The 26,264-nt window shown below is 37.7% G+C and overlaps 3 protein-coding genes across 5 annotated transcripts in view; 2 read left to right on the top strand and 1 right to left on the bottom strand.

Annotated features, from left to right (window-relative positions):
* Nucleotides 1-226: 226 nt before the first annotated feature.
* Nucleotides 227-9,525, bottom strand: cnot6l (CCR4-NOT transcription complex, subunit 6-like). 2 transcript variants are annotated; one of them, XM_058071616.1, is made up of 13 exons: nt 9,330-9,525; nt 8,964-9,136; nt 7,911-8,032; nt 7,656-7,842; nt 5,993-6,078; nt 5,802-5,891; nt 5,665-5,733; nt 5,437-5,594; nt 5,220-5,374; nt 3,667-3,818; nt 1,417-1,650; nt 1,155-1,360; nt 227-1,081 (listed from the first exon to the last, which is right to left on the bottom strand). In XM_058071616.1, the coding sequence occupies exons 3-13, from the start codon at nt 8,020-8,022 to the stop codon at nt 863-865; spliced, it is 1,668 nt and encodes a 555-aa protein (XP_057927599.1). In that variant the 5' UTR covers nt 8,023-8,032; nt 8,964-9,136; nt 9,330-9,525; the 3' UTR covers nt 227-862. The 2 variants fall into 2 exon arrangements, with proteins under 2 accessions (XP_057927599.1, XP_057927601.1); XM_058071618.1 differs by lacking the exon at nt 8,964-9,136.
* On the top strand, nt 9,060-15,091 carry mrpl1 (mitochondrial ribosomal protein L1). The gene is made up of 9 exons (XM_058071619.1): nt 9,060-9,615; nt 10,198-10,306; nt 10,384-10,651; nt 10,740-10,823; nt 12,544-12,615; nt 12,684-12,795; nt 12,864-12,964; nt 14,782-14,863; nt 14,944-15,091. The coding sequence occupies exons 1-9, from the start codon at nt 9,585-9,587 to the stop codon at nt 15,036-15,038; spliced, it is 954 nt and encodes a 317-aa protein (XP_057927602.1). The 5' UTR covers nt 9,060-9,584; the 3' UTR covers nt 15,039-15,091.
* Nucleotides 15,092-15,694: 603 nt separating this feature from the next.
* The window catches only part of fras1 (Fraser extracellular matrix complex subunit 1), a 212,828-nt gene continuing 202,258 nt past the window's right edge, over nt 15,695-26,264 (top strand). The window contains exons 1-2 of one of the 2 annotated variants that reach the window (XM_058069763.1): nt 15,695-16,461; nt 19,090-19,121. In XM_058069763.1, coding sequence (XP_057925746.1) covers nt 16,395-16,461; nt 19,090-19,121 — 99 coding nt within the window. In that variant the 5' untranslated portion in view covers nt 15,695-16,394. The remainder of the gene's footprint in view (nt 16,462-19,089; nt 19,122-26,264) is intronic. The other variant, XM_058069762.1, reaches the window with a different exon arrangement.

Below are 26,264 nucleotides of genomic sequence, written 5' to 3' on the forward strand. Positions count from 1 at the left end.
AAATTTTATATTGTTTGTATTTTTTTAAAAATTTTTAAATTAAGAAAAATATTTTTATTTACAAAAACATTACAATATTTTAATTTCCAAACTATATTTTGATGGCTCATTAAAAATGAATAAATAGCTGCCATTTTGAAATGTAATATGAAATATTTATTAGGAAATGAATAAATTAAATAAATGACTTAATAATTAGGGAATAAAAACAGTCTGAAAGGAAATGTATAAATATTTTTTTAATCATTTGAAAATGAGGTAAAGTATTTGTTCACGTTGAGGTCATTCTTCCAAATAATCCCAACATTTCATCATCAACTTCCAAAAGGATGGCGAAGATTCCAAAATAGTCCAAAATAGTTGAATATTGTCGGTAGCGTTTTAATAAAAATGTGAAGAAAACATGCGTCATGGCTGTGTATCACATAGTTTATTTGCTTTTTTTTTTTTAACGTTTAGTAAAAAGATCTGCTGTAAAAGGTTGCCGGTGTGAAAACCTCATTGTCGCCAAAATCACACAAACGTGGCGGCCCCGCCTATCTTTCACCCCCGTCACCTTTTTTCGTGTTTTCCTTCTTTACGTGAGTGTACGGATTTGGCGCTGAAAAAACCCAGCCCGGTGCCCTGTCTTTGAATGCATCATGTGATTGGCAGTGCAGTAACAATCACACGCCACAGGAGGGCGTTAGTGCTTTTTTTTTAAATTAGAAAATAGTGTGCAAGTCACGCCTTCAGAGGATGGATGGATGGATGGAGGGGCGTGGCTTGTGAAAGAGGGCGTGGTTTCTTATAAATTGTAGGGAGGCGGTTTAAAAAAAAAAAAAAAAACAAAAGGGAGGGAATGGGGCTTATTGTGGGGGTACTACCTGTGGACGGGCGGGTGGAGGCCATTGATTGTGACGGGCGTCGTCGGGGGCGGGCGGAGCTCCAGCTGGGCCAGGAGGGAGAAGTGGTCCGAGGGGATGTGGGGGTGGGGGCAGCCGGTGATGTTGTTGTCCACCAGCCACTGGTGGTCCAGCGGGCCCAGCAAGCCCAGGACGCTCATGCGGGTCCTCGAGAAGAAGATGTAGTCGATGACGCCCTTGCGAGGAGAGCGAGAGTCACATGGGCGTATGAGGGAGGGGCTTCTCGAACGGCGTCGGCGGCGGTCTTACCTTGAAGTCGTAGGTGTAGTTGGTGTACGGCATGAGGTTCCCGTCGTAGGCGCTCTTCAGCTGGAAGCTGTGCGTGATGCTCCCGTCGGCGGCGTTCCCGTTTTTCCCGTTGCAGCTGAAGTTGCTGAGACATTCGTTGTAGCGCAGCTCCTTGAAGTCCTTGTGGTTGTCCGCCACGCCGCCGTCGCTCAGGTACTCCACTACGCCTGCGAAAAAACAGTCATCAGCGATAGCGAGCACACGCAAAGTCGCTTCGACGTACCGGAATCGGGAAGCGAGTTGAGGTCGGCGCAAAGGACGATGGGGATGGAGGAAGAGTCGGAGGACGGGGAGCCGGCGCCCGCCGCCGATGAGCCCGACGCACTCTCGGCGATGCTCTTCAGCTCGGACAGGAACATCATGGTCTGGATCAACTTGACGTCCGAGTACTCGGGGTCCCAGTGCATGTGGGCGTTGGCCACCAGGAGCAGCTGCCTCTCGGGCGCCGTCTTCACGCCTGAAACACAAAACAGACGTTTTTGCATATTTACCATCATATTATCTGTATTGTATTTGTATTATTATTAAGTTTGTGTTATTTAAATTTATGAATTCAGTTTTTCTTATTACATTAACCGTTTTGCCCCTTTTGCTTTTTTTTCTTTTTTCTTTGATTTTTAAATTATTATGTTTTTATTTTTCAATTTTGCAGTTTTTTATTTTCATGTTTAATTGCATCATTCAAAACAAGTTATTATTATTATTATTATTATTATTATTATTATTATGAACATTTGAAGGTTTTCTCCTCCCATTACACCTTTTAACTGATTTTTAAAAATTATTAATTATTATTATTATATTAGAAATTATTATTTATTATTATTCATACCCTTGTTTTAATTTTCTTGATTTTTTAAATAATTGTTTTTATCTTTGAATTTTACACCTTTTAACAGATTTTAAAAATTATGTATTATTATTATTATATTTTAAATTATTATTTATTATCATTATTTATTCTTATTTATACCCTTAATTTTTTTCAATTTTCTTGATTTTTTTAAATAATTGTTTATCTTTCAATGTTGCTGTTTTTTATTTTCATGTTTTCATTGCATCATTCAAAACTAGTTATTATTATTATTATTACTATTATTATGAACATTTGAAGGTTTTCTCCTCCCATTACACCTTTTAACTGATTTTTAAAAATTATTTATTATTATTATTATTATTATTATATTAGAAATTATTATTTATTATTATTATTTATTATTATTCATACCCTTAATTCTTTTAATTTTCTTGATTTTTTTAATAATTATGTTTTTATCTTTCAATTTTACACCTTTTAACTGATTTTTAAAAATTATTTATTATTATTATTATTATTATTATTATTATTATTACATTAGAAATTATTATTTATTATCATTATTTATTATTATTTAAACCCTTAATTTTTTTCAATTTTCTTGATTTTTTAAATAATTGTTTTTATCTTTCAATTTTGCTGTTTTTTATTTTCATGTTTAATTGCATCATTTAAAACAAGTAGTTATTATTATTATTATTAACATCAACATTTGAAGGTTTTCTCCTCCCATTACATCTTTTAACTGATTTAAAAAATTATTTATTATTTTTTTATGTTCAATTTTATGTTAATATGAACATTTTGACTGAACATTGAACATTTTGATTTTTAGTAATCCTTGAAAACCTGTTTACGACCATCTAAATACAATTTTTTTTACATTATTAGAGACCTCTAGACATGAAATAGCACCCCTACAGTCACCTTTACACTGCTATTACCCGATATGGTAGTTCTAATTAAAAAAATAAGATATAGGAAACCTGTTTACGGCCTTCTAAATACAATTTTTAACATTCTTAGAGACCTCTAGACATGAAATAGCACCCCTATAGTTACCTTTGCACTCCCATTACCCAATATAGTAATTCTAATGAAAGAAATGAGGTATAGGAAACCTGTTTACAACCTTCTAAATACATTTTTTAACATTCTTAGAGACCTCTAGACATGAAATAGCACCCCTATAGTTACCTTTACACTCCAATTACCCAATATAGTACACATAATAGAAAATAAAACCTGTTTACAACCTTCTAAATACAATTTTTAACATTCTTAGAGACCTCTAGACATGAAATAGCACCCCTATAGTTACCTTTGCACTCCCATTACCCAATATAGTAGTTCTAATGAAAGAAATGAGATATAGGAAACCTGTTTACAACCTTCTAAATACAATTTTTAACATTCTTAGAGACCTCTAGACATGAAATAGCACCCCTATAGTTACCTTTACACTCCAATTACCCAATATAGTACACATAATAGAAAATAAAACAGGTTTACAACCTTCTAAATACGGTTTTTAACATTAGAGAGGTCTAGACATGAAATAACACCCCTATAGTCACATTTCATTGGTCAATATAATACATATGATAAGAAAAATAAGACAAATATGGACTCAGGCATTGTGAGTGTTCCTCTGACCTCCAGAGAACAAGTCCTTGTTGACCTCCAGCAGCACGGCCACGCCGATGTTGTCTTTGGTCATCACTCGGTTCAACATGACCTCCGACCCTTCCGAGTTGGCCATGGCCACCTGGTTGAACTCCACCGTGTGTTTCTGCACCAGACTGAATCTGCACGCATCCGTCATATGTCAGTCAATTCATAACCATAGCATCGTTGGGGCAAAAATTATGATTATGGAAAAATACAATTTAACATGAAAACAAAAAAAAAGGAAATTTTGGGGAAAATGGCTTAAAAAAAAGTTAAAATGTTGATACTAATAACACATAAAATAAGTTTTATGAAGAAAAAACATGAAAAAAAAAGTAAAAGATGGGAAAATGCAAAAATATATTAATAAATAAAAAACACAAAAATACAGTATAACAAAAATAATATCATAAAAAACAGCAAATGTTGAAAAAAGACCAAAAATTTATTATATATTAAATTATATTATATAAAATTATATTAATAGTTCATATTAATTATATAAAATACATGTTTTTAATTTTGCATATACTGTAATAATAAACATAATAATGAAAAAATAAATATGAAAACAAAGGAAAAGTCTAATTTATAGAAAAACACTAAAATGGTAATACTAATAATAAATAATAATAAATTATAAATAATAATAATACATAATAATAGTAACATTTGTTGTTATAATAAATTATAAATAATAAATGTGATAATAAATAATAAATTATAATAGTAAATAATAAATAATGACAAATAAGAAATAATAGATTATAATAATAAATTATAATAAATTATAATAGTAACATTTGTTATAATAAATTATAAATAATAAATGTGATAATAAATAATAACTTATAATAAATAATAGTAAATGACAAATAATAAATAACAAATTATAGATTATAATAATAAATAATAATAGTAACATTTGTTGATATAATAATTAATTATAAATGTGATAATAAATAATAAATTATAATAATCAATTATAATAAATAATAGATTATAATAATAAATAATAATAAATAATAGTAACATTTGTTTTAATAAATTATAAATAATAAAAGTGATAATAAATAATAACTTATAATAAATAATAGTAAATGACAAATAATAAATAACAAATTATAGATTATAATAATAATAGTAACATTTGTTGATATAATAATAAATTATACATGTGATAATAAATAATAAATTATAATAATTATAATAAATAATGATAAATAATAATAAATAATAACAGTAACATTTGTTAATATATATATATATAAAAAAATATTTAAAAATATACAATTGGCAGCCCGCCACAAATAGATTTGATGCTAGCTGTTTGGCTTCACATTCTAACACACCTGGTCTGCCATAGAATAAGAAGACGGAGCAGGAGGGATCATTAAGCCAGTAATCAGAAGCCTTTTTCTAACAAATCTAGTTCGGAGTCATCGCCCCGGTAACCTACCGCCACCACAAATAGATTTCGGTCCTTCTTCTGTCAAGAAGAAAAGGAAGAAAAGAACGAGAAGAGAGTGAAAACTGACTTTTCCGTCTTGAAGAAGACGGCGCAGCCGTCCACGTGCTTCCTCTCCTGCTCCGACACCAGTTTGGCTCGGGACTTGGGGCAGAAGTAGCCGTCGTAGCCGCGCTCCTTCAGCGTCTCCAGGAACAGGGAGTAGTACTGCTGCGTCTCCACTTCCTGAACGCACGACTTTTACAAACACGGCACCAGAAACGACTCCCCGCCCCTCTGATCCCCACCTGCAGGCTAATGATGTCGGCGTCGCCGTTGCTGATCTCCTCCAAAATGCCTTTCTTGCGGTACTCCCATGTGAGCGCCCAGGACGGACAGTAGCCGTAGAGCTGCCGCGTGGCGTACTTGTCGCAGAGCACGTTGTAGCACATGACGGTGAAGGCGGCTGCGAGGGAGGGGGGGGCGGAGTTTGAGGACATCAGTGTCACAAAGAAATGTAGCGAGCTGACACACACCTGTGGGGAGCGCTTGGTCTCGTTCCTGCAGGCTGATCCACGGTCTTTGTGGGAGCTGCTCTGGGTGCACTGGAAACACAACCCCGCCGTTAGCGCCCACCCCAGCCAGGGCTGCTACCTCAGCCAGTTAGCGCTACCTGCTAAATTATCCAGCATGTAGTTTAAAAGCTTTCGTGTTCCGTCCGCTTCCTGGTACAAGTTGAGGATGTCTTGGGATAACGGGTTTCCTGCGACGAGACACAAACGCCGCCGCAACGGGAGTGACTTTGGAATGAAAGAATGCGGCCATTGTTACACAAAGTGTCATTTTCGTGCCCCCCAAACTGACCTTTCAGCCCGAGCGTTTGCAACTGGAAAAGCTTCCCGAGTTCGTAAGGCAGCGCTCGTAGAAGGTTGTTATTTAAAAGCAGCTCCCTGCAAGACACCCAATGGCAGAGCATTCGTCTTGGATTCCGAAAACAAATGGAATGTTCCCATAGTTAGCATAGAAAACCTGTTTACAACCTTCAAAATACAGTTTGTAATATTATTAGAGCCCTCTGAACATGAAACAACATCCCTATAGTCACCTTCACACTCGTATGACCCAATCTAGTTGACATAATAAGGAAAATAAGACATAAAAAACCTGTTTACAGCCTTTTAAATGTTTGTTTAACTGTATTAGAGACCTGTAGATGTGAAATAACACCCCTATAGTCACCTTTACACGCCTATTATCCAATATAGTTGACATAGTAACGAAAATAAGACATAAAGAATGTTTACCGCCTTTTAAATGTTTCTTTAACTGTATTAGAGACCTCTAGATGTGAAATAACACCCCTATAGTCACCGTGACACGCCTATTATCCAATATAGTTGACATAATAACGGAAATAAGACATAAAAATATTTACAGCCTTTTAAATGTTTCTTTAACTGTATTAGAGACCTCTAAATGTGAAATAACACCCCTATAGTCACCTTTACACTCCTATTACCCAATATAGTCGACATAATACGAAAAATAAGACATAAAAAAACCTGTTTACAGCCTTTTAAATGTTTCTTTAACTGTATTAGAGACCTCTAAATGTGAAATAACACCCCTATAGTCACCTTTACACTCCTATTGCCCAATATAGTTGACATAATAATGAAAATAAGACATGAAATTTTTTTACACCCTTTTAAATGTTTCTTTAACTGTATTAGAGACCTCTAGATATGAAATAACACCCCTATAGTCACCTTTGCACGCCTATTATCCAATATAGTTGACATAATAACGAAAATAAGACATAAAAAAGTTTACAGCCTTTTAAATTATTTTAACTGTATTAGAGACCTCTAAATGTGAAATAACACCCCTATAGTCACCTTTACACTCCTATTGCCCAATATAGTTGACATAATAATGAAAATAAGACATGAAAATTTTTTACACCCTTTTAAATGTTTCTTTAACTGTATTAGAGACCTCTAGATATGAAATAACACCCCTACAGTCACCTTTGCACGCCTATTATCCAATATAGTTGACATAATAACGAAAATAAGACATGAAAAAAGTTTACAGCCTTTTAAATGATTTTTTAACTGTATTAGAGACCTGTAGATGTGATATAACACCCCTATAGTCACCTTTACACTCCTATTACCCAATATAGTAGATATAATAAGAAAAATAAGACATTAAACTTTTTTTACAGCCTTTTAAATGTTTCTTTAACTGTATTAGAGACCTGTAGATGTGAAATAACACCCCTATAGTCACCTTTACACTCTTATTGCCCAATATAGTTGACATAATAATGAAAATAAGACATGAAAATTTTTTACACCCTTTTAAATGTTTCTTTAACTGTATTAGAGACCTCTGGATGTGAAAATAACACCCCTATAGTCACCTTTACACCTTTAAGTATCATTATTAAAGCCTTGTAGACATGACACTCCTATTGCCCGGTATGCTAGCCATAACGCTAGCGTGTTCATCCAGGTCTTACCTGAGAGAGACCATGTTGCCCAGCTCAGCGGGCAGGCTGCGGAGCTTATTGGACGACAGGTTCAAGAAGACCAGGTTGGGCAGTCTGGCGATGTCGGGCGGGATGCGGGTCAGGTTGTTGTCGTTGATGTGCAACGCCGTCAGGTGTGTCAGCGTCCACAGCGAGCTGCTCAGACTCCGCACTCGCCCTGCGTGTGAAATCGATGGAATCGAAATCAGGCCTCAAACTCTGGGCCACGGGTGCGTTGCAACTGACCGGATATCTCCAGCTCCGCCCACTGAGACTTCTTCCCGCTGGCCGCCTCCTCGGCTGACATGATGGTGTAACATCGGCGAGGATCTGGAGGATCATATTTTTCCTTTGGCATACCGCTTAATCTGTGGGAGCATGTCACTCACTGTTACTACCGCCACAGACCAAATGGACCGCCACAAATACATTGTGGGAAACGCTGTATCGACACGGGCAAAATAGAAATATAGTTCATGCTCCACAAACCAGGAAGTAGCCTACTAACTACACAAATAAACAAATAAATAAACACAAATACAATGTTGAGTCGTGGCCCCTCTGTTAGCAAAAAATGGTACGGTCCTAATAGTAACATCACATTCTTCTGTGATGCAGGATGTGGCGCTTTTTACACGTCGCTAACAGTTGTGCGTCTGAAGTGAAGCCTGCCGCTATTAATAACAACAATCACATGCATGCTATCGCTAGCGCTTTGCAACCACGAGGTTAGCCTGGGGTGACAAGTTTGCAAAAAGTCTTACATAACTTGTTGACACGTGGGCAGGTCCCAAAGAGAGGAAGTGGGTCACGTGGACAGTTAAAAAGTACACAAATATTATGACTGCTGTGCTAGGCTTGGATTTGTGGGGGGTACATTTTTTTTATTTTTTTTATTTTTTGTAAACGGAAACTATGCACAAGTGTCAACTGCAGGCAACAGCTGAGAAGCCAAACATAGCCGCCCCACGTGACTGCCAGCTGTCACTCACCTGGCAGGTAGCCACGCCCTCCGCACGCGCCACAGCGAACAAGTTTTAGAAGGCAAATAAAAAAAAGATGGCGATTACCGCTTTATTAGAAAGAGCTCAGGAGTTGAACTAACATTAGAGCCTCAAGGCAGGGCGCTTGATTTGTGTGGCGAGCGGCAGCAAAAGAACGCACCGCCACGCAAAGCGAGGCAGCAGCCGCTCGCTTCTTTCCAGGACTAGAACACAAGTGGATCTAGTAGCCGATGTTAACGTTTAAGACCCGGTGACAACAACGCCTGTAGCTACATGCTCCATAGCTGTGTGTTACCTTCATTCGGGGGGCGGTGGCGGACGACCTAACATCGGCGGCGACATGCAGACGCGACTGCCGGAGGAGACGTCCAGACCCTGAACGTCTCGGAAACACAAGGGCGAATAACAAACGTCACTTCCGCCTCGCTTCAGCTCGTGCCGAGCGGCGCGCTCCGGTTAGCATTAACGCTAATGCAAAGAGAAGCAAACGTTAAGTCTGTCAAGCGGTGAAAAACGAATTTCGATAATTAATCCTCGCTTTACAATTGAACAGAGCCATTAATTTATCGATCCAAAGTGGAGTTGTTGTTTTTTTCTTTTAAGAAAAATCTACTCCGTTCGTCTAAATAAATTTTAAATTGACAACTTTTAAACAACTTACGCCGGTGACGTAGTATACTCAGGACAAGATTTTCAGTCTAGTGTACATTTGTGAATAAAAACACGCGTGCCGTTGGAAAAAAAATCCACCACAATAGCCGATATTTCTTAACTCCGTGAAATAAAACTTTGATTTACTTGCTCATTAAAAATCGTCAAATTCACACGGAAGTCTTGTGTTGTGACGCTGCCTTCCGAGGCGGAACCAATATTCCACGTTGCGGTTTTACCCGGATCACTTACGTCGTCCACCAACATGGCCACCTCCGCGCGCACTGTATGGAAAGGTCAGCTCCGTTTGTTTTTACTTCATTTATACCAACTGACGCATGTTATTAGTATACAATACGTGTTTAAAAAAATGACAGTACCTTTTGCGCTTACCGGAGCTCTCATTGTGGGCTAAAAAAGCTAAACTGTCGCTAACTCCTCCGCTGTGTTGTGTAGTTAAGCTAGCTCCTCACATTGGACCTGTCTATGACAGTGGCTAGCGTAATCATTATGTAGCAATTGCAACATTTTGAAATCAACTCTGTGATTAATTATCTCTGATAAAGTACGAGTTGAAATTTGATACCTCATTCACTTCTGTATTTCAAGTATTAAAGACGTCAGAGCGGATTTTATATGGGAAAATAGTGCGGTTGGTCCCCCCATTGCTTTAACATTGAGTCAGGACAAAAGCTGTGATCGACCCACGGACATCAATCACAGCTTTTATTTTGACTTCAATGTACTCTAGTGTACTTCTTGCTGACCACAGTGCAAATATGACGTGTAGTTTTTTTCCACAGCTCCGGTCCATAAATACGTATTGAGTGCTTTTGCACTTCCCTTCACATATAAAACATGTGTCTTCTTCTTTCCAGTTGTAGTCTGCTGTCAGAGGCAGCTTCTGAATGGCGGCGCTCCCACCTACACAGCCTTTCCCTCCTGCAGCATCCCCGCCAGGACGTTTGCTGCGGCTGCCGCCATCAAGTGAGTTGAAAAGAATACATTTGTCTACTCTGATGAGACCAAATCGCTTTATTTCATTCCCGCCATGCCCCGAATAGGACACGAAAAAAGCCGAAGAAGGAGGACGCAGAGCCAGAGGTGAAGAAAGAGCCGAGAGTCATCGATGATAAAGACCGACACAAACCTTTTGGGAAGACGGCGTGGGCGCCGGTGGACGACGTCTACATCCTAAGGTACTACCCGAGAACCGTGTACAGCGCCGCAGACGCCGTAGACCTCTTGAAGAGCTACCAGGTGTTGGACTTCACCCCCCATAATCAGCCTGTCTACATGGATCTGAAGCTGGACATGAAGCTGGAGAAGAAGGTGTGATGTTATTGTTTGGCATTTTAGTCGGTAAGATCCCACGTTTCCCGTGTTTATGTTTTTTTTTAATTTTTATTCAATTTCATAGAAAAAAATCGACCCTTTTGTGAGCACGGTGCAACTTCCACACCCATTTAAGACCGATGTGAACAAAGTTGTAGTGTTTACTGAGGTAAGGGCTTTTTTTTATTCCACATCTGATAACCTTATTGGCATATCTCTGCACATTTTTCATTAATTATTATTCAAATAAAGATTGTTTGTAGCATTGAATTGTAGCATGAAAGGATATTGCACTTTGTAAAGCAACATGTGTAGTAACAGTACATTCGAAAAGTGCTTAATTGTTTCAAAATTTACAGCTTTATTCCAAAATGGATTAAATTCATATTTTTGTCAAAAATTCTACACACAATACCTCATCGTGACAATGTGATTTTTTTTTTTTGCAAATTAATTACGAATAAAAAAAAAGAATAATCACATTTATATAAGGCCATTGCAATGAAGCTCAGAATTGAGCTCCAATAAGCACAATGGCCTCCATCATCCAGAAGTGGGAGACGTTTGGAACTCCCAGGACTCTTCCCAGAAAGGTAGAGTCTCCAGAAGGAAGCCACTCCTTGGTAAAAGACACATGGAACATCTCTGGAGAGATGGCTATGCACCGGCTTGGTGGCGCTACAGAGGTACTGCAAAGAGGAATGGCCAAAACTGATAGCTGATAGTGTTAGAATGCTAACGTGAGCATTGTTAACATGCTAATGTTGGCATACCAGCCTTTTTTTTTGCTATTTTCATTGGTAGACATATATACAAACACTTGCCCCTATCATTTTAGATGTTAGCATGCTAACGTTGGTATGTTAGCGCTAAGGAGCATGCTCATAGTAGCATTTTTAGCCATTTTATGAACACTTAGTAGGATTTAGCATGCTAGTTAACGTTAGCATTGCTAATGTTGGCATACCAGCCTTTTTTTTTTTGCTATTTTCATTGGTAGACATATATACAAACACTTGCCGCCATCATTTTAGATGTTAGAATGCTAACGTTGGTATGTTAGCGCTAAGGAGCATGCTCATAGTAGCATTTTTAGCCATTTTATGAACACTTAGTAGGACTTAGCATGCTAGTTAACGTTAGCATTGCTAATGTTGACATACCAGCCTTTTTTTTTTTTGCTATTTTCATTGGTAGACATATATACAAACACTTGCCGCTATCATTTTAGATGTTAGCATGCTAACGTTGGTATGTTAGCGCTATGGAGCATGCTCATAGTAGCATTTTTAGCCATTTTATGAACACTTAGTAGAATTTAGCATGCTAGTTAACGTTAGCATTGCTAATGTTGGCATACCAGCCTTTTTTTTTTTTGCTATTTTCATTGGTAGACATATATACAAACACTTGCCGCTATCATTTTAGGTGTTAGCATGCTAACGTTGGTATGTTAGCGCTGAGGAGCATGCTCATAGTAGCATTTTTAGCCATTTTATGAACACTTAGTAGGATTTAGCATGCTAGTTAACGTTAGCATTGCTAGCATACATAAGATACTAGCATTTTTGCGATTTTTATGAATGAATGAACTTAGTGCTGTCATGCTAGGTATTAGCATTTTGTAAGAATGGCCAAAGATCAAAACCACCTGAGGCTGTAATTGTGGTCAAAGGGGTGTCATTTTTCCCTTTTTTATTTTTTATAAATTAGCAACAATTTCAAAAATGTTTTTTTCACATTGCTGTTATGGGATGTTGTGTGTAGAATTTTTTGGGAAAAAAAAGTATTTAATCCATTTTGGAATAAAAAACCCTGCTTTAGTGCAGAAAATGTATGGAAGTAGCAACAATAATAACGTCCCAAAATCCCATCTGTTCTGCCTGTAGGATGCTAATCAAGCTAAAGTGGCTAAGGAAGGCGGAGCCTCTTTTGTGGGAGGGGCGGAGCTCATTCAGCCGGTGAGTTTGTCCCCCATCAAAGCTGTCTTATGCTGTTTTATTAAAAATTTCATTTTTTTTTTTTGCAGATTTTAGATGACGAGATTGTCGCCGACTTCTACGTCGCCGTACCCGAAATGCTGTCCAAGCTCACGCCGCTCAAAAACAAGTTGAGGAAGAAGTTCCCAAAGAGCAACAGAGGTAAGCCCCGCCTCCCCACCCCGGTGGGGGTGATAGAACTGCAAGCTTGACTCCCTTTGCCTCCTCAGGCTCCGTCGGCGTCAACGTTTCCAAAATGCTGGAGCTCTTCAAGAAGGGCCACGAGTACGCGGTGGAGAGCGAGTGCTACGTCAGGACGCAGATCGCCACGGTGCGTAACTCAAATAAACAAATAAATGGTCAGAGCACTTGTTTGGGACATTTAGCCTTCCTGGTACATTGTGCTATCATGCTAGGTGTTAGAATGCTAACGTGAGCATTGTTAACGTGCCTTTTTTTTTTGCTATTTTCATTGGTAGACACATATACAAACACTTGCCACTATCATTTTATGTGTTAGCATGCTAACGTTGGCATGTTAGCACTAAGGAGCATGCTCATAGTAGCATTTTTAGCCGTTTTCATGGGTAGACACTTATATGAACACTTAGCGCCAGCACAGTAGGATTTAGCATGCTAGTTAACGTTAGCATTACTAGCATACATGAGATATTAGCATTTTAGTGATTTTTATGAATGAATGAACGTAGTGCTGTCATGCTGGGTATTAGCATTTTATCATTGCTAGCATGCAATTGTTAGCATACTAGCATTTTTTCGCTATTTTCACACCACTAACACCACTATATGTTTTTAACATTTTTAGGTGGTAGCATGCTAACATTAGTAGCATTTTAATCGGTTTTCATGGGTATGTATTTGTATTAATTATTTATTATATTATTTATATTTATCATTTTAGCTCTTAGCATGCTAACGTTGGCATGTTAGCACTAAGGAGCATGCTCATACTAGTAGCATTTTTAGCCGTTTTCATGGGTAGACACTTATATGAACACTTAGCGCCAGCACAGTAGGATTTAGCATGCTAGTTAACGTTAGCATTACTAGCATACATGAGATATTAGCATTTTTGCGATTTTTATGAATGAATGAACTTAGTGCTGTCATGCTGGGTATTAGTATTTTATCATTGCTAGCATGCAAATGTTAGCATACTAGCATTTTTTCGCTATTTTCACACCACTAACACCACTATATGGTTTTAACATTTTTAGGTGGTAGCATGCTAACATTAGTAGCATTTTAATCGGTTTTCATGGGTATGTATTTGTATTAATTATTTATTATATTATTTATATTTATCATTTTAGCTCTTAGCATGCTAACGTTGGCATGTTAGCACTAAGGAGCATGCTCATACTAGTAGCATTTTTAGCCGTTTTCATGGGTAGACGCTTATATGAATACTCAGCGGCAGCACAGTAGGATTTAGCATGCTAGTTAACGTTAGCAGTACTAGCATACATGAGATATTAGCATTTTTGCGATTTTTATGAATGAATGAACTTAGCGCTGTCATGCTGGGTATTAGCATTTTATTATTGCTCACATGCAAATGTTAGCATACTAGATTTTTTTGCTATCTTCACACCACTATCGTGTGGTAGCATGCTAACATTAGTAGGATTTTAAGCTGTTTCCATGGGTATATGTATTTTTATTATTATTATTTATTATTATTATTTATCATTTTAGGTCTTGGCATGCTAACATTAGCATGTTAGCATTGCTAGCATGTTGACTTTAGCATAGTAGCATTTCTATCCATTTTCAACGACACTAAGCTGGTTAGGATGCTAACATTGGCATGTTAGCATTGCTAGCATTTTTGCGATTTTAATAAATATGAACTCAAGCAGACACTTTGCGCTGTTATGTTAGGTGTTAACATGCTAATGTTACCATGCTAACGTAAATAATACTGACATTTTTAGCGTTTTCAGAGGCTATTATGTTAGGTGTTAGCATGTTGGCATTGTTAGCATATTCTTTAAGCCATTCAAACCTTTCAAAGTTGTATGTTTTCATGGTTAAGGGGTCTAAATATGTAGATAAAATAAATGTGGAACTAATGTATGGTGGAAATCACAAATCTCGTTTTTATATGTTTTATTCTTCCTGCAGTTGGACCTTCCCAAAGAACACATCCTCGCCAACCTGCAGACCATTCTCACCGACGTGTGCTCACATCGGCCTGCCGACGCGGGTACACACACTATTTAAGGCTCCTTCAAGCGCAAAAAGAAGTTCACGAAACCGAGTAACTCTCGTGCGCTCTCATTGCAGGCCCCCTTGTCAAGCGTGCCATCATCACCAGTCGCACCAGTGAGGCTCTGTGGTTCAACAGCGACGACCTTCTTCCCAAAACGGCTCAGGAATAATCGCCGTTTTGTGTATTTATTGTACTTAGTAATAAAGTTTTTTTTTTTTGTTATCTCCTTTCTGTTAATTTGCACATGTGGCCACTGGAGGGCAGCGTTGACCATCTTTTAGGTTTTACACAAATGTTATTTTTATTTCGGGACACCATGTGATCCAATAGAAGAGCCGTATTAATATTTAAATCCTTTGTAATTCATATGGTAAAGTGATTCATTTATTAAATTATGTATAAATATTTAATTTTAGACTTTTAATGGTTATCTATTAATTCTTTTGTATGTAATTTTTTTTTAATTTTGACCAATTGTGGTTTAGTTTATTTTGACTGGTTACAGTATATTACAGTATACTTATTAATATTAATATAAATTAAATTATACCTATTTATAATAAGAGTTTAGAAATATATTTAATTTGTCAGTACCTTTTGATGAATTTTTATATTATTTCAAAAATATTTGAACTAATGGCATTGTACTTATATTTTTTTGAATATAAAAAATTATAGAATTTATCCTATATAAAAATGAAAAAAAAAATATTTTTTCTCATATTAAGCATTTTTTTTAAACTTTTGTAACTAATGTTATTGTACTTTTTTATATTTTTAGAAATAATTTAGTATTATGTATGAAAATAAAATTACTATCAATTTATTCCAAATATATAATTATAATATGTATTTTTATTTTATAATTTTTTTTTCACATGAAAGGCTCAATAAAATTGTTAAACATTAACATTTTTAAACATGTATTTCTATTCGGACGCCATTAGATGGCGCACGTGTATCTAATAAAGTGCAAATGGCGTCAAATCAGTGCTGCTGCTAACAAAGTTGTGTGTGTGTGTGTGTGTGTGTGTGTGTGTGTGTGTGTGTGTAGCTCCTCCTCCCGCCGAGGAGGTGGTGACTCCTGGGAGGAGGTGTCGAGAAGGTGGAGGAGGAAGAGGAAGGTGGGACGTCCTCCCGGTGTGAGGAAGAGGAGGACAACCAAACGTTCATCCCGCAGCCATCTCGTCACCTCCACGATCTTCTCATCCGGATCTTGCCAACCTCCACGCCGAGTCTTCCTCCAGAGTTCTCCGTGGGAGTGCACGCGGGCTGGGAGGGCGGAGCTGCACCGGACTTCACTTCTCCGGTCTCGGCTTCGGGACTTGGGCTGATCGCCCTCTCTTCTTCTCCGTCCGTTCTCCCTCGGGAATATTTTGAATCCTTCCTGGACTTTTCTCCATTTCCTGCTGACGCCGGAACAGGCATGCACGGCGGTGCGGTTCCTGCATAAGCCCCCCCCCCCCCCCCCTCCGGATCAAATCCACTACCCTCACCCCGGGACTGGACTTGGATTATCAGCAGCATGGAAGCTCTGTGGATGTTTCTCGGCGCCCTCGCTGCAGTCCTGACCGCCCCGAGGGTGACACATGGTGGGTATTTTTGTCCTCCCCCCCCCGCCCCCCCCCCCTCTCCCTACCTTGCACTCATGCAGTTCTTGGTGTTGTTATGTGGGTCAGGGGTTATCAGAGACCACCTCCAACATTCTTCATCTTGCAGCTAAAGTGGAGCTTTATGTGGAGCACCCTGAGGGAGGTCACACACTACACCTGCTCTCTTTAACCGGGAAGTTTATCCATGTGGGAAAGCGTTCCATCAGTGGATTAGTGCAGGTTGGGTCTTTGGACCCCCCCCTCCTGGGAAGATTTTCCTCTCTTTTACCATTTCAAGGACCAAAAAAAAAGTAGGAAAACACAAACTTTTTTTCAGTAAAATGACTCATGTCAACAAAACAAACAGGAATAAAAGTCTGTCTTTTAAAGTTAACAGCATGATTATCCGCATTGGGAATACAAATAGTCTGTCCCAGGGTCAAACTGTGGCCATCATGAAGCCAAAAATTATCAGTTTGGAGAAAAGTGAGAAATAATAATAAGTTATGATGCTCAACACGCTCCTAATGAGTAAAAAAGGTAAAAATAAATAAGTAATTAAATAAATAATAATAATAAATAAGTAAATAAAAATAAGTAAAAAAAAAATGTAAAAATCAGCAGTCATTTTAAAAGAACAGAGTGAAAAATTTAATTATTAGAAAGATTATGATAAACAAACAAAATATGAAACTTGGGTTGTGGAAAAAAGTTATAATATTACATGAATAAAGTCACAATATTATGGCAATAAAATCATAAATACCATGAACATTTATAATAATAAAAAAGTTGAAATAGTTGGGAAAAAAACACCAGCAGAAATGGAAAAAAAAGTGTAATTTTACGAAAGTGCCATTTTTGACATCAAAATATTAAGATAAAAAAAGTCTGACAAAAAATCTTAATATTATGAAGAAAATTAATAAATATAATTTTATCAGAAATAAAGTTGAAATATTAAAGTATTATTATTGTTATAAAAAATTATAATTATATGTATTATATATAATATGTATCTATATATTAATATTATCATTACCAATATTATTAATATTATGAGAACCAAAAAAACAACAAATACAGTATAATTTATTCAATGATTTTGAAGTCAAAATATTAAGTGAAAAAAGTCTGACAAAAATATTAAAAATATTATGAAGAAAATTAATACATATCATTTTATCAGAAATAAAGTTGAAATATTAAAGTATTATTATTGTTATAAAAATTATAATTATATGTATTATATATAATATGTATCTATGTATTAATATTATCATTACCAATATTATTAATATTATGAGAACCAAAAAACAACAAATAAAGTATAATTTATTCAATGATTTTGAAGTCAAAATATTAAGTGAAAAAAGTCTGACAAAAATATTATGAAGATTAATATTATGAATATTGTGAAGAAAATTAATAAATATCATTTTATTTATATACATATATTCCCAAATAAAGTATAATTCATTCAATGAATTTGAAGTCGAAATATTAAGAGTAAAAAAGTCTTAATATTATGAAGAAAATTAATAAATATCACTTTATGAGAAATAAAGTTGAAATATTAAAGTAGGATATATTAATATTATGAGAACCAGAAAAAACAACAAATAAAGTATAATTTATTCAATGATGGCAATGAAGTTAGCTGCACGGGGGCAGGGCCCCGGGGGTGGATGACATCCACCCGGAGTTCCTTAAGTCCCAGGATGCTGTGGGGGTCACGTGGACATTGAGGGCCGTGTTTCTGGATTGGAAGGCCAGGGTGGTGGTGGTGGGGGTACTGGTTCCAACTATGGTGGGGTCCTCATCCAGGGGTCCAGGAGAAGGGGGATCCGACTGAAAGTTGAATTCGGTTTCGGTCCTTCAGGGTGCATGGGAGTTTTCCCAAACCCGCTTTATTTGTGTTTTGTGGACTTGGAGAAGGTATTTGACTGTGTTCCGTAAGGAATCCTGGGGTGGCGGGTTGGGGGTGTGGGGGGGGGGGGGTACTTCAGGAGTATGGGGTACCGGACCACTTGATACAAATAATATTCTTTGACATCGACATTGTCAGAATTCTTGCTAAAAAATAGCGACAAAGTGGCTAAGTTGGCAACACCGCTCCCTCTTGCTACCTCTTCTTCTTCTTCTCTGGTGTGTCCCATTACATTTGTTTGCATTCCTTGTCTTTCATGCTCCAAGCAAGCGTATTTTAAACATTGACTTGCAGCGTCTGGGTTAGCCTTTCAAGTTGATCAACAACAGCAAAGCCAAACCTAAACCGGAGACGGCGGCAACATGTTTACACTACGCTGCGGCCTGAAACCGGTTTTAAACCTTGACATCTTCGACGTGGACCCCCTAATTTCCCAGCATGCCTGATTTGAGTCATCTGATTTGTTATCATCAGTTATCTGGCGCCTATCTGGATTCGATCTGGATTGGGCGGCCGTGTAAACGCTGTATGAGCTGACCCGGTGTCCTGCTGTGATAATCCCCAATCTCTCATGTTCATAATCCCTGAGCATAAAAAAAAACATGACCCACATGTGCGCTGATGCTAACTCTCTCTCTCTCTCTCTCTCTTTCTCTCTCTCTCTCTTTCTCTCTCTCTCTCTCTCTTTCTCCGTGTAGGAGCATGCGTCCACGAGGGATCCCTCCATGCGGTACGTCTTCTTATTTCTTCTCCACCGGGATCATGAATGCATTTCCAAGGCTGCTTGCTCATGAATTATTCATCAATGGGGGCGTGTCTTTAAACGTAAACAGGAAGTAGAAAATGCATACCTTCCAGAGTGACACCGCACATCCTCTGCTCGTTTATAATGCGTACATTTGCACTTTTCAAGTGGCTTTTCAAAGTAAAAGTCATCATTCGTAACTATATATTCCCCTCTTCCCTGTTCATGTTTAGTTATTCCAGGTTCTCATTATTTATTCCAGGACTGTAGTCGTATATTCCAGGTTGGTAGTTGTGTATCCCGGGCTTGTACTTGTCTATTCCAGGTACACATTGACCTATGCTAGGTTCATACTTACCTAGTCCAGGTTCATACTTATTTATTCTAGATGCATACTTATTTATTGCAGATTCAAACCTACCTGTTGTACCGTCACTTATTCGTGCTTACGCAGGGCTCGACAATAACGTTGTACCGATGGCCCGGGGCAAGTTAAAACAAAATTCGGGCAAGTAAATCCAATCATTAATATTCCCGTCGGGCAAGTACACTTTAGCATGCCGTACTGCCAAGAGTTTTTTTTAAAGCGGTTCTTGTTGGGTGTTGGTAAAACACGGACTGCGTAATTCCGGTGGTAATTTGCAAACCAATCCTTGCAAATCTTGAAATGGACCAATCAGAATCGTTTATTTAGACCGCGGTCCGTAATCCACAATCCGCGTTTTACCCACACCCGTTCTTGTTCGCGATCAACCAATCAGCGATCGTTTTACTAGGAAAACATCTATCATGGCGTCCCTGCCAACATCGTCTAATTCTTCAACAACTTCTGAAGGAAAACACCAAAAAGTGATGAAACAGTGCCTCCTAAACAAGTATTTTATTAGCGGCAGCAAATCAAATGATGGCAAAGGTGAGTGAATCACATTGCTGTGACAATTTGAAGTGGTCACAATGAAACACCACCCATTAGATCCAATACCAAGTGCTGATTTTGCACAAGCTACAAAACCTAGCGGTTTCATTTCTCTGTGTATTTTTCTCACCTTTGCTTCACAAATTATTGTTTGACCATTGAGCATTTTTTCTGAGCATTTCTTTCTAAAAACACTTTACTAGTACACAAATGTGTCAAATGTTTCATTGAGGTGCACAACTTAAATAAATATCACTGCTTACTACGACTACCATGTGTAAGGTAGCATGGCTTGCCATGTTAACATACATCTCCACAAATTTTCAGACATTCCTCCAAATACAATGCATCAGTACTATTATCTGATGAATTATCAGCATATATTGATATATGATATCATTATGGCAGTCTTTTCATTTTACATGGGGCAAGTTCGGGCAAGTAGTTCTCACCTTAAGGATTCCCCATGGGCAAGTAATTTTTGTTTTTAACGTAGAGCCCTGTTACGTATTCTAGGTTCTTATTATTATTCCAGGTCTGTAGTTATATATTCCTGGTTGGTAGTTGTGTAGTCCGGGCTTGTACTTGCCTATTCCAGGTACACACTGACCTATGCTAGGTTCATACTTACCTATTCCAGGTTCGTACCTACTTATTCTCCTATTACCTCATCATCCTTACTTTATTCCAGGTTCATACCTACCTATTCCAAGTTCATACTTATTTATTGCAGGTTCAAATCTTCCTGTTCTACTGTTACTTATTCATGCTTACTTATTCTAGGTTCTTGTTATTATTCCAGGTCTGTAGTTGTATATTCCAGGTTGGTAGTTGTGTATCCCGGGCTCGTAATTGTCTATTCCAGGTACACACTGACCTATGCTAGGTTCATATTTACCTATTCCAGGTTCGTACCTACTTCTTCTCCTATTACCTAGTCATCCTTACTTTATTCCAGGTTCATACTTAACTATTCCAAGTTCGTACTTATTTATTGCAGGTTCAAACCTTCCTGTTCTAGTGTTACTTATTTGTGCTTACTTATTCCACATTCTTATTATTTATTCCAGGACTGTAGTATTATATTCCAGGTTGGTAGTTGTGTATCCCGGGCTCATACTTGTCTATTCTAGGTACACACTGACCTATGCTAGGTTCATATTTACCTATTCCAGATTCGTACCTACTTATTCTCCTATTACCTAGTCATCCTTACTTTATTCCAGGACTGTATTATTATATTCCTGGTTGGTAGTTGTGTATCCCGGGCTCGTACTTGTCTATTCCAGGTACACACTGACCTATGCTAGGTTCATATTTACCTATTCCAGATTCGTACCTACTTATTCTCCTATTACCTAGTCATCCTTACTTTATTCCAGGACTGTATTATTATATTCCTGGTTGGTAGTTGTGTATCCTGGGCTCGTACTTGCCTATTCCAGGTACACACTGACCTATGCTAGGTTCATACTTACCTATTCCAGGTTCATACCTACTTATTCTCTTATTACCGAGTCATACTTACTTTATTCCAGGACTGTCGTATTATATTCCAGGTTGGTAGTTGTGTATCACAGGCTCGTACTTGCCTATTCCAAGTACACACTGATCTATGTTAGGTTCATACTTACCTATTCCAGGTTCTTATTATTTATTCCAGGACTGTAGTATTATATTCCAGGTTGGTAGTTGTGTATCCCAGGCTCGGACTTGCCTATTCCAGGTTCGTACCTACTTCTTCTCCTATTACCTAGTCATTTTTACTTTATTCCAGGTTGTTATTATTTATTCCAGGACTGTAGTATTATATTCCAGGTTGGTAGTTGTGTATCCCGGGCTCGTACTTGCCTATTCCAGGTACACACTGACCTATGCTAGGTTCATACTTACCTATTCCAGGTTCGTACCTACTTCTTCTCCTATTACCAAGTCATCCTTACTTTATTCCAGGTTCTTATTATTATATAAAACAGGAGTTGATTCACTTTTGGAAACGATCCAATTTGACTTTCAAGGCCTCTAAAGGATGCTCATCACTCGTTCCCAGCCCCTGCCCCTGCCCCCAGTCACCCCACCCCCGTGCCCGGGCCGTGTAATTAGGGCGGAAGGAGCTAGACGGGACATACCTGGGACACATCCTGACGCTTTTGAAGACGTTTGTGGGAACATGTTGAGAACAGCACAGGAGAGGTTGGGGGGGGGGATGTCGGGGGTGGGGTTGGCGGCGGGGACACAGGTGGGATGTTCCGGCATGTTCCAACACGGTCCATAAGGACATTCTGGAGTTCAAAGACAAGACGTAGAGGAAGTGTTCTCCCCGCGGCGCAGGAACAAACCGGGGGAAAAGAAAAAGAAAGCGGAGATGAAGGCGCAGAAACATTAGCGCTTCTAAAGTGTCAAACATTAAAAGACAGCAAGAAAAACAGATGTTCAACTCCAGAAACTCAATATTAATAGTAGTCTTGAATTTGAACGATTCCGATTCCTCCTTTCGAGTTCCACTTCCGAACGATTCTCGATTCTGATTCTTTAAGACGCAGAGTCATCAAAGTTTGTTTGGTTTAAATGAGGACACTCATCACAGTTCTGTTCCTGCTTACTTATTCCAGATTCATATTGATTTATTCCAGGCTTACACTTATTTATTCCCCTTTTCCCTACTCATGCTTACTTATTCCAGGTTCATACTTACCTATTCCATATTTGTACTTATTTATTCCAGGTTTGTAGTAATTTATTCCAGGTTCACAGTTACCCGTTCTGTCATTCCCTACTCATGCTTACTTATTCCAGTTTAATACTTTTTCTTGTACTTGCTTATTCCACATTTGTACTTATTTATTCCAGGTGCATAGTAATTTATTTCAGGTTCACACTTACCTGTTCTCCCATTCCCTGTTCGTGCTTACCTATTCCAGTTTCATACTTATTTATTCCAGGTTCATACTTACCTAATCCAGGTTCGTACTTATTTATTCCAGGTTCAAACCTACCTGTTCTCCTGTTATCTATTCATGCTTACTCATTCCAGGTTCATAGTCATTTATCCCAGGTTCTTACTTATGTATTCCAGGTTCAAATTTACCTATTCCAGGTTTGTACTTATTTATTGCAGATTCAAACCTTCCTAATACTTATTCACGCTTATTTATTCCAGGTTCATCGTCATTTATCCCAGGTTCATACGCATTTATTCCAGGTTCATATGTATTTATTCCAGGTTCAAATTTACCTATTCCAGGTTCATACTGCAATTCAAACCTTCCTCTTACTTATTCCAGGTTCATAGTTATTTATCCCAGGTACATACGCATTTATTTCAGTTCATACGTATTTATTCCAGGTTCATAGTCATTTATCCCAGGTTCATGTGTATTTATTCCAGGTTCATAGTCGTTTATACTTATTTATTCCAAGTTCATGCTTATCTATTCCAGGTTCATACTTATTTATTGCAGGGTGTAATTATTTATTCCAGGTCTGTAGTATTACATTACTGGTTCCATGGTCATACTTACTTACTTACTGTATCCCAGGTTTGTACTTATGTACTTATTCCATGTTCCTTCATACTTATCCCAGGTTCACGTTTCCTTTTCAAAGTTTTTACTTATCCCGGGTTCACACTTACTTATTCCCGGTCCCACACCACTTTCTGCTCGCACTCCCTCTGACATTTCCTCAAATGTCACTCAGACCCGAGCAAGCGGCCAGCAGGCTGAATGCTGAATGTCGATCTACGTCTTTAACAAGCTCTGCAAAGTTCACGCCGACGTCTGCTAAGCAAACGGCAAACTCCAACAAAACTGATGACATAATATAGAGGATCTTTGACTCGCGTCTTCTTGGTAGATTCCCAAAAACAGCAGCACAGAATATTTGACTCCCATTTTACCAGTTGGTTCCTAAAAACAGCACTGATGATCTTTGACAAGAGTTTTAGTGGTAAATTTTCATAAACTTCACTGCACAAGATGCCTAAAAACAGCACAGTTCTGTTAATAGAGGATCTTAGAATATTGTTGTTGAAGTAGATACTTAAAAACAGCTACTGTTGCGTATAGAGACTCTTCGACTCGTGTGTTTGTAGTAGATTCCCAAAAACAGCATCACAGAATATTTGACTCCCATGTTACCAGTTGGTTCCTAAAAACAGTACTGATGATCTTGAACAAGAATTTTAGTGGTAATTTTTTTTAAACTTCACTGCACAAGATGCCTAAAAACAGCACAGCTCTTCTGTTACATAGAGGATCTTAGAATATTGTTGTTGAAGTAGATACTTAAAAACAACTCCTGTCACGTATAGAGACTTTTTGACTCGTGTGTTTGTGGTAGATTCCCAAAAACAGCAGCACCGAATACTTGACTTGCATTTGACCAGTTTGTTCCTAAAAACAGCACTGACGATCTTGAACAAGAGTTTTAGTGGTAATTTTTTTAAAACTTCACTGCACTAGATGCCTAAAAACAGCACAGTTCTTCTGTTAATAGAGGATCTTAGAATATTGTTGTTGAAGTAGATACTTAAAAACAGCTACTGTTGCGTATAGAGACTCTTCGACTCGTGTGTTCATAGTAGATTCCCAAAAACAGCAGCACAGAATATATGACTCCCATTTTTTACCAGTTTGTTCCTAAAAACAGCACTGATGATCTTTGCCAAAAGTTTTAGAGGTCATTTGTGCAAATTTCACTGCACTTGATGCCTAAAAACAGCACAGTTCTTCTGTTACATAGAGGATCTTAGAATATTGTTGTTGAAGTAGATACTTAAAAACAGCTCCTGTCATGTTTGGAGACTCTTTGACTCGTGTGTTCATAGTAGATTCCCAAAAACAGCAGCACAGAATATTTGACTCCCATTTTTTACCAGTTGGTTCCTAAAAACAGTACTGATGATCTTTGACAAGAGTTTTAGTGGTAAATTTTTATAAACTTCACTGCACAAGATGCCTAAAAACAGCACAGCTCTTCTGTTAATAGAGGATCTTAGATTATTGTTGTTGAAGTCGATACTTAAAAACAGCTCCTGTCACGTATAGAGACTCTTTGACTCGTGTGTTCATAGTAGATTCCCAAAAACAGCAGCACAGAATATTTGACTCCCATTTTTTTACCAGTTGGTTCCTAAAAACAGCACTGATGATCTTTGACAAGAGTTTTAGTGGTCAATTTTCATAAACTTCACTGCACGAGATGCCTAAAAACAGCACAGTTCTTCTATTAATAGAGGATCTTAGAATATTGTTGTTGAAGTAGATACTTAAAAACAGCTACTGTCACGTATAGAGACTTTTTGACTTGTGTGTTTGTGGTAGATTCCCAAAAACAGCAGCACAGAATACTTTACTCGCATTTGACCAGTTTGTTCCTAAAAACAGCACTGATGATCTTTGACAAGAGTTTTAGTGGGACATTTGTGTAAATTTCACTGCACAAGATGCCTAAAAACAGCACAGCTCTTTGGTTTCATAGAGGATCTTAGAATATTGTTGTTGAAGTAGATACTTAAAAACAGCTACTGTCATGTATAGAGACTTTTTGACTTGTGTGTTTGTGGTAGATTCTCAAAAACAGCAACACAGAATATTTGACTCCCATTTTTTACCAGTTTGTTCCTAAAAACAGCACTGATGATCTTTGCCAAAAGTTTTAGAGGTCATTTGTGCAAATTTCACTGCACTTGATGCCTAAAAACAGCACAGTTCTTCTGTTACATAGAGGATCTTAGAATATTGTTGTTGAAGTAGATACTTAAAAACAGCTCCTGTCATGTTTGGAGACTCTTTGACTCGTGTGTTCATAGTAGATTCCCAAAAACAGCAGCACAGAATATTTGACTCCCATTTTTTACCAGTTGGTTCCTAAAAACAGTACTGATGATCTTTGACAAGAGTTTTAGTGGTCAATTTTTATAAACTCCACTGCACGAGATGCCTAAAAACAGCACAGTTCTTCTGTTACATAGAGGATCTTAGAATATTGTTGTGAAGTCGATACTTAAAAACAGCTCCTGTCACGTATAGAGACTCTTTGACTTGTGTTTTTGTGGTAGATTCCCAAAAACAGCAACACAGAATACTTGACTCGCATTCGACCAGTTGGTTCTAAAAAACAGCACTGATGATCTTTGACAAGAGTTTTAGTGGTAAATTTTTGCAAACTTCACTGCACGAGATGCCTAAAAACAGCACAGTTCTTCTGTT

The sequence above is a fragment of the Doryrhamphus excisus genome, chromosome 4 (assembly GCF_030265055.1).
Source record: "Doryrhamphus excisus isolate RoL2022-K1 chromosome 4, RoL_Dexc_1.0, whole genome shotgun sequence".
Taxonomy (NCBI): domain Eukaryota; kingdom Metazoa; phylum Chordata; class Actinopteri; order Syngnathiformes; family Syngnathidae; genus Doryrhamphus; species Doryrhamphus excisus.

Coding starts and splice junctions, on each gene's coding strand:
- mrpl1 (XM_058071619.1), top strand. CDS start 9,585: ATGGCCACCTCCGCGCGCACTGTATGGAAAG. Junction 9,616..10,197: donor CGCGCGCACTGTATGGAAAG/GTCAGCTCCGTT, acceptor TCTTCTTTCCAG/TTGTAGTCTGCTGTCAGAGG. Junction 12,796..12,863: donor GTTCCCAAAGAGCAACAGAG/GTAAGCCCCGCC, acceptor TTGCCTCCTCAG/GCTCCGTCGGCGTCAACGTT.
- cnot6l (XM_058071618.1), bottom strand. CDS start 8,022: ATGCCAAAGGAAAAATATGATCCTCCAGATCCTCGCCGATGTTACACC. Junction 7,843..7,910: donor GGCGGAGCTGGAGATATCCG/GTCAGTTGCAAC, acceptor TTTCACACGCAG/GGCGAGTGCGGAGTCTGAGC. Junction 5,892..5,992: donor GCAAACGCTCGGGCTGAAAG/GTCAGTTTGGGG, acceptor GTCTCGTCGCAG/GAAACCCGTTATCCCAAGAC.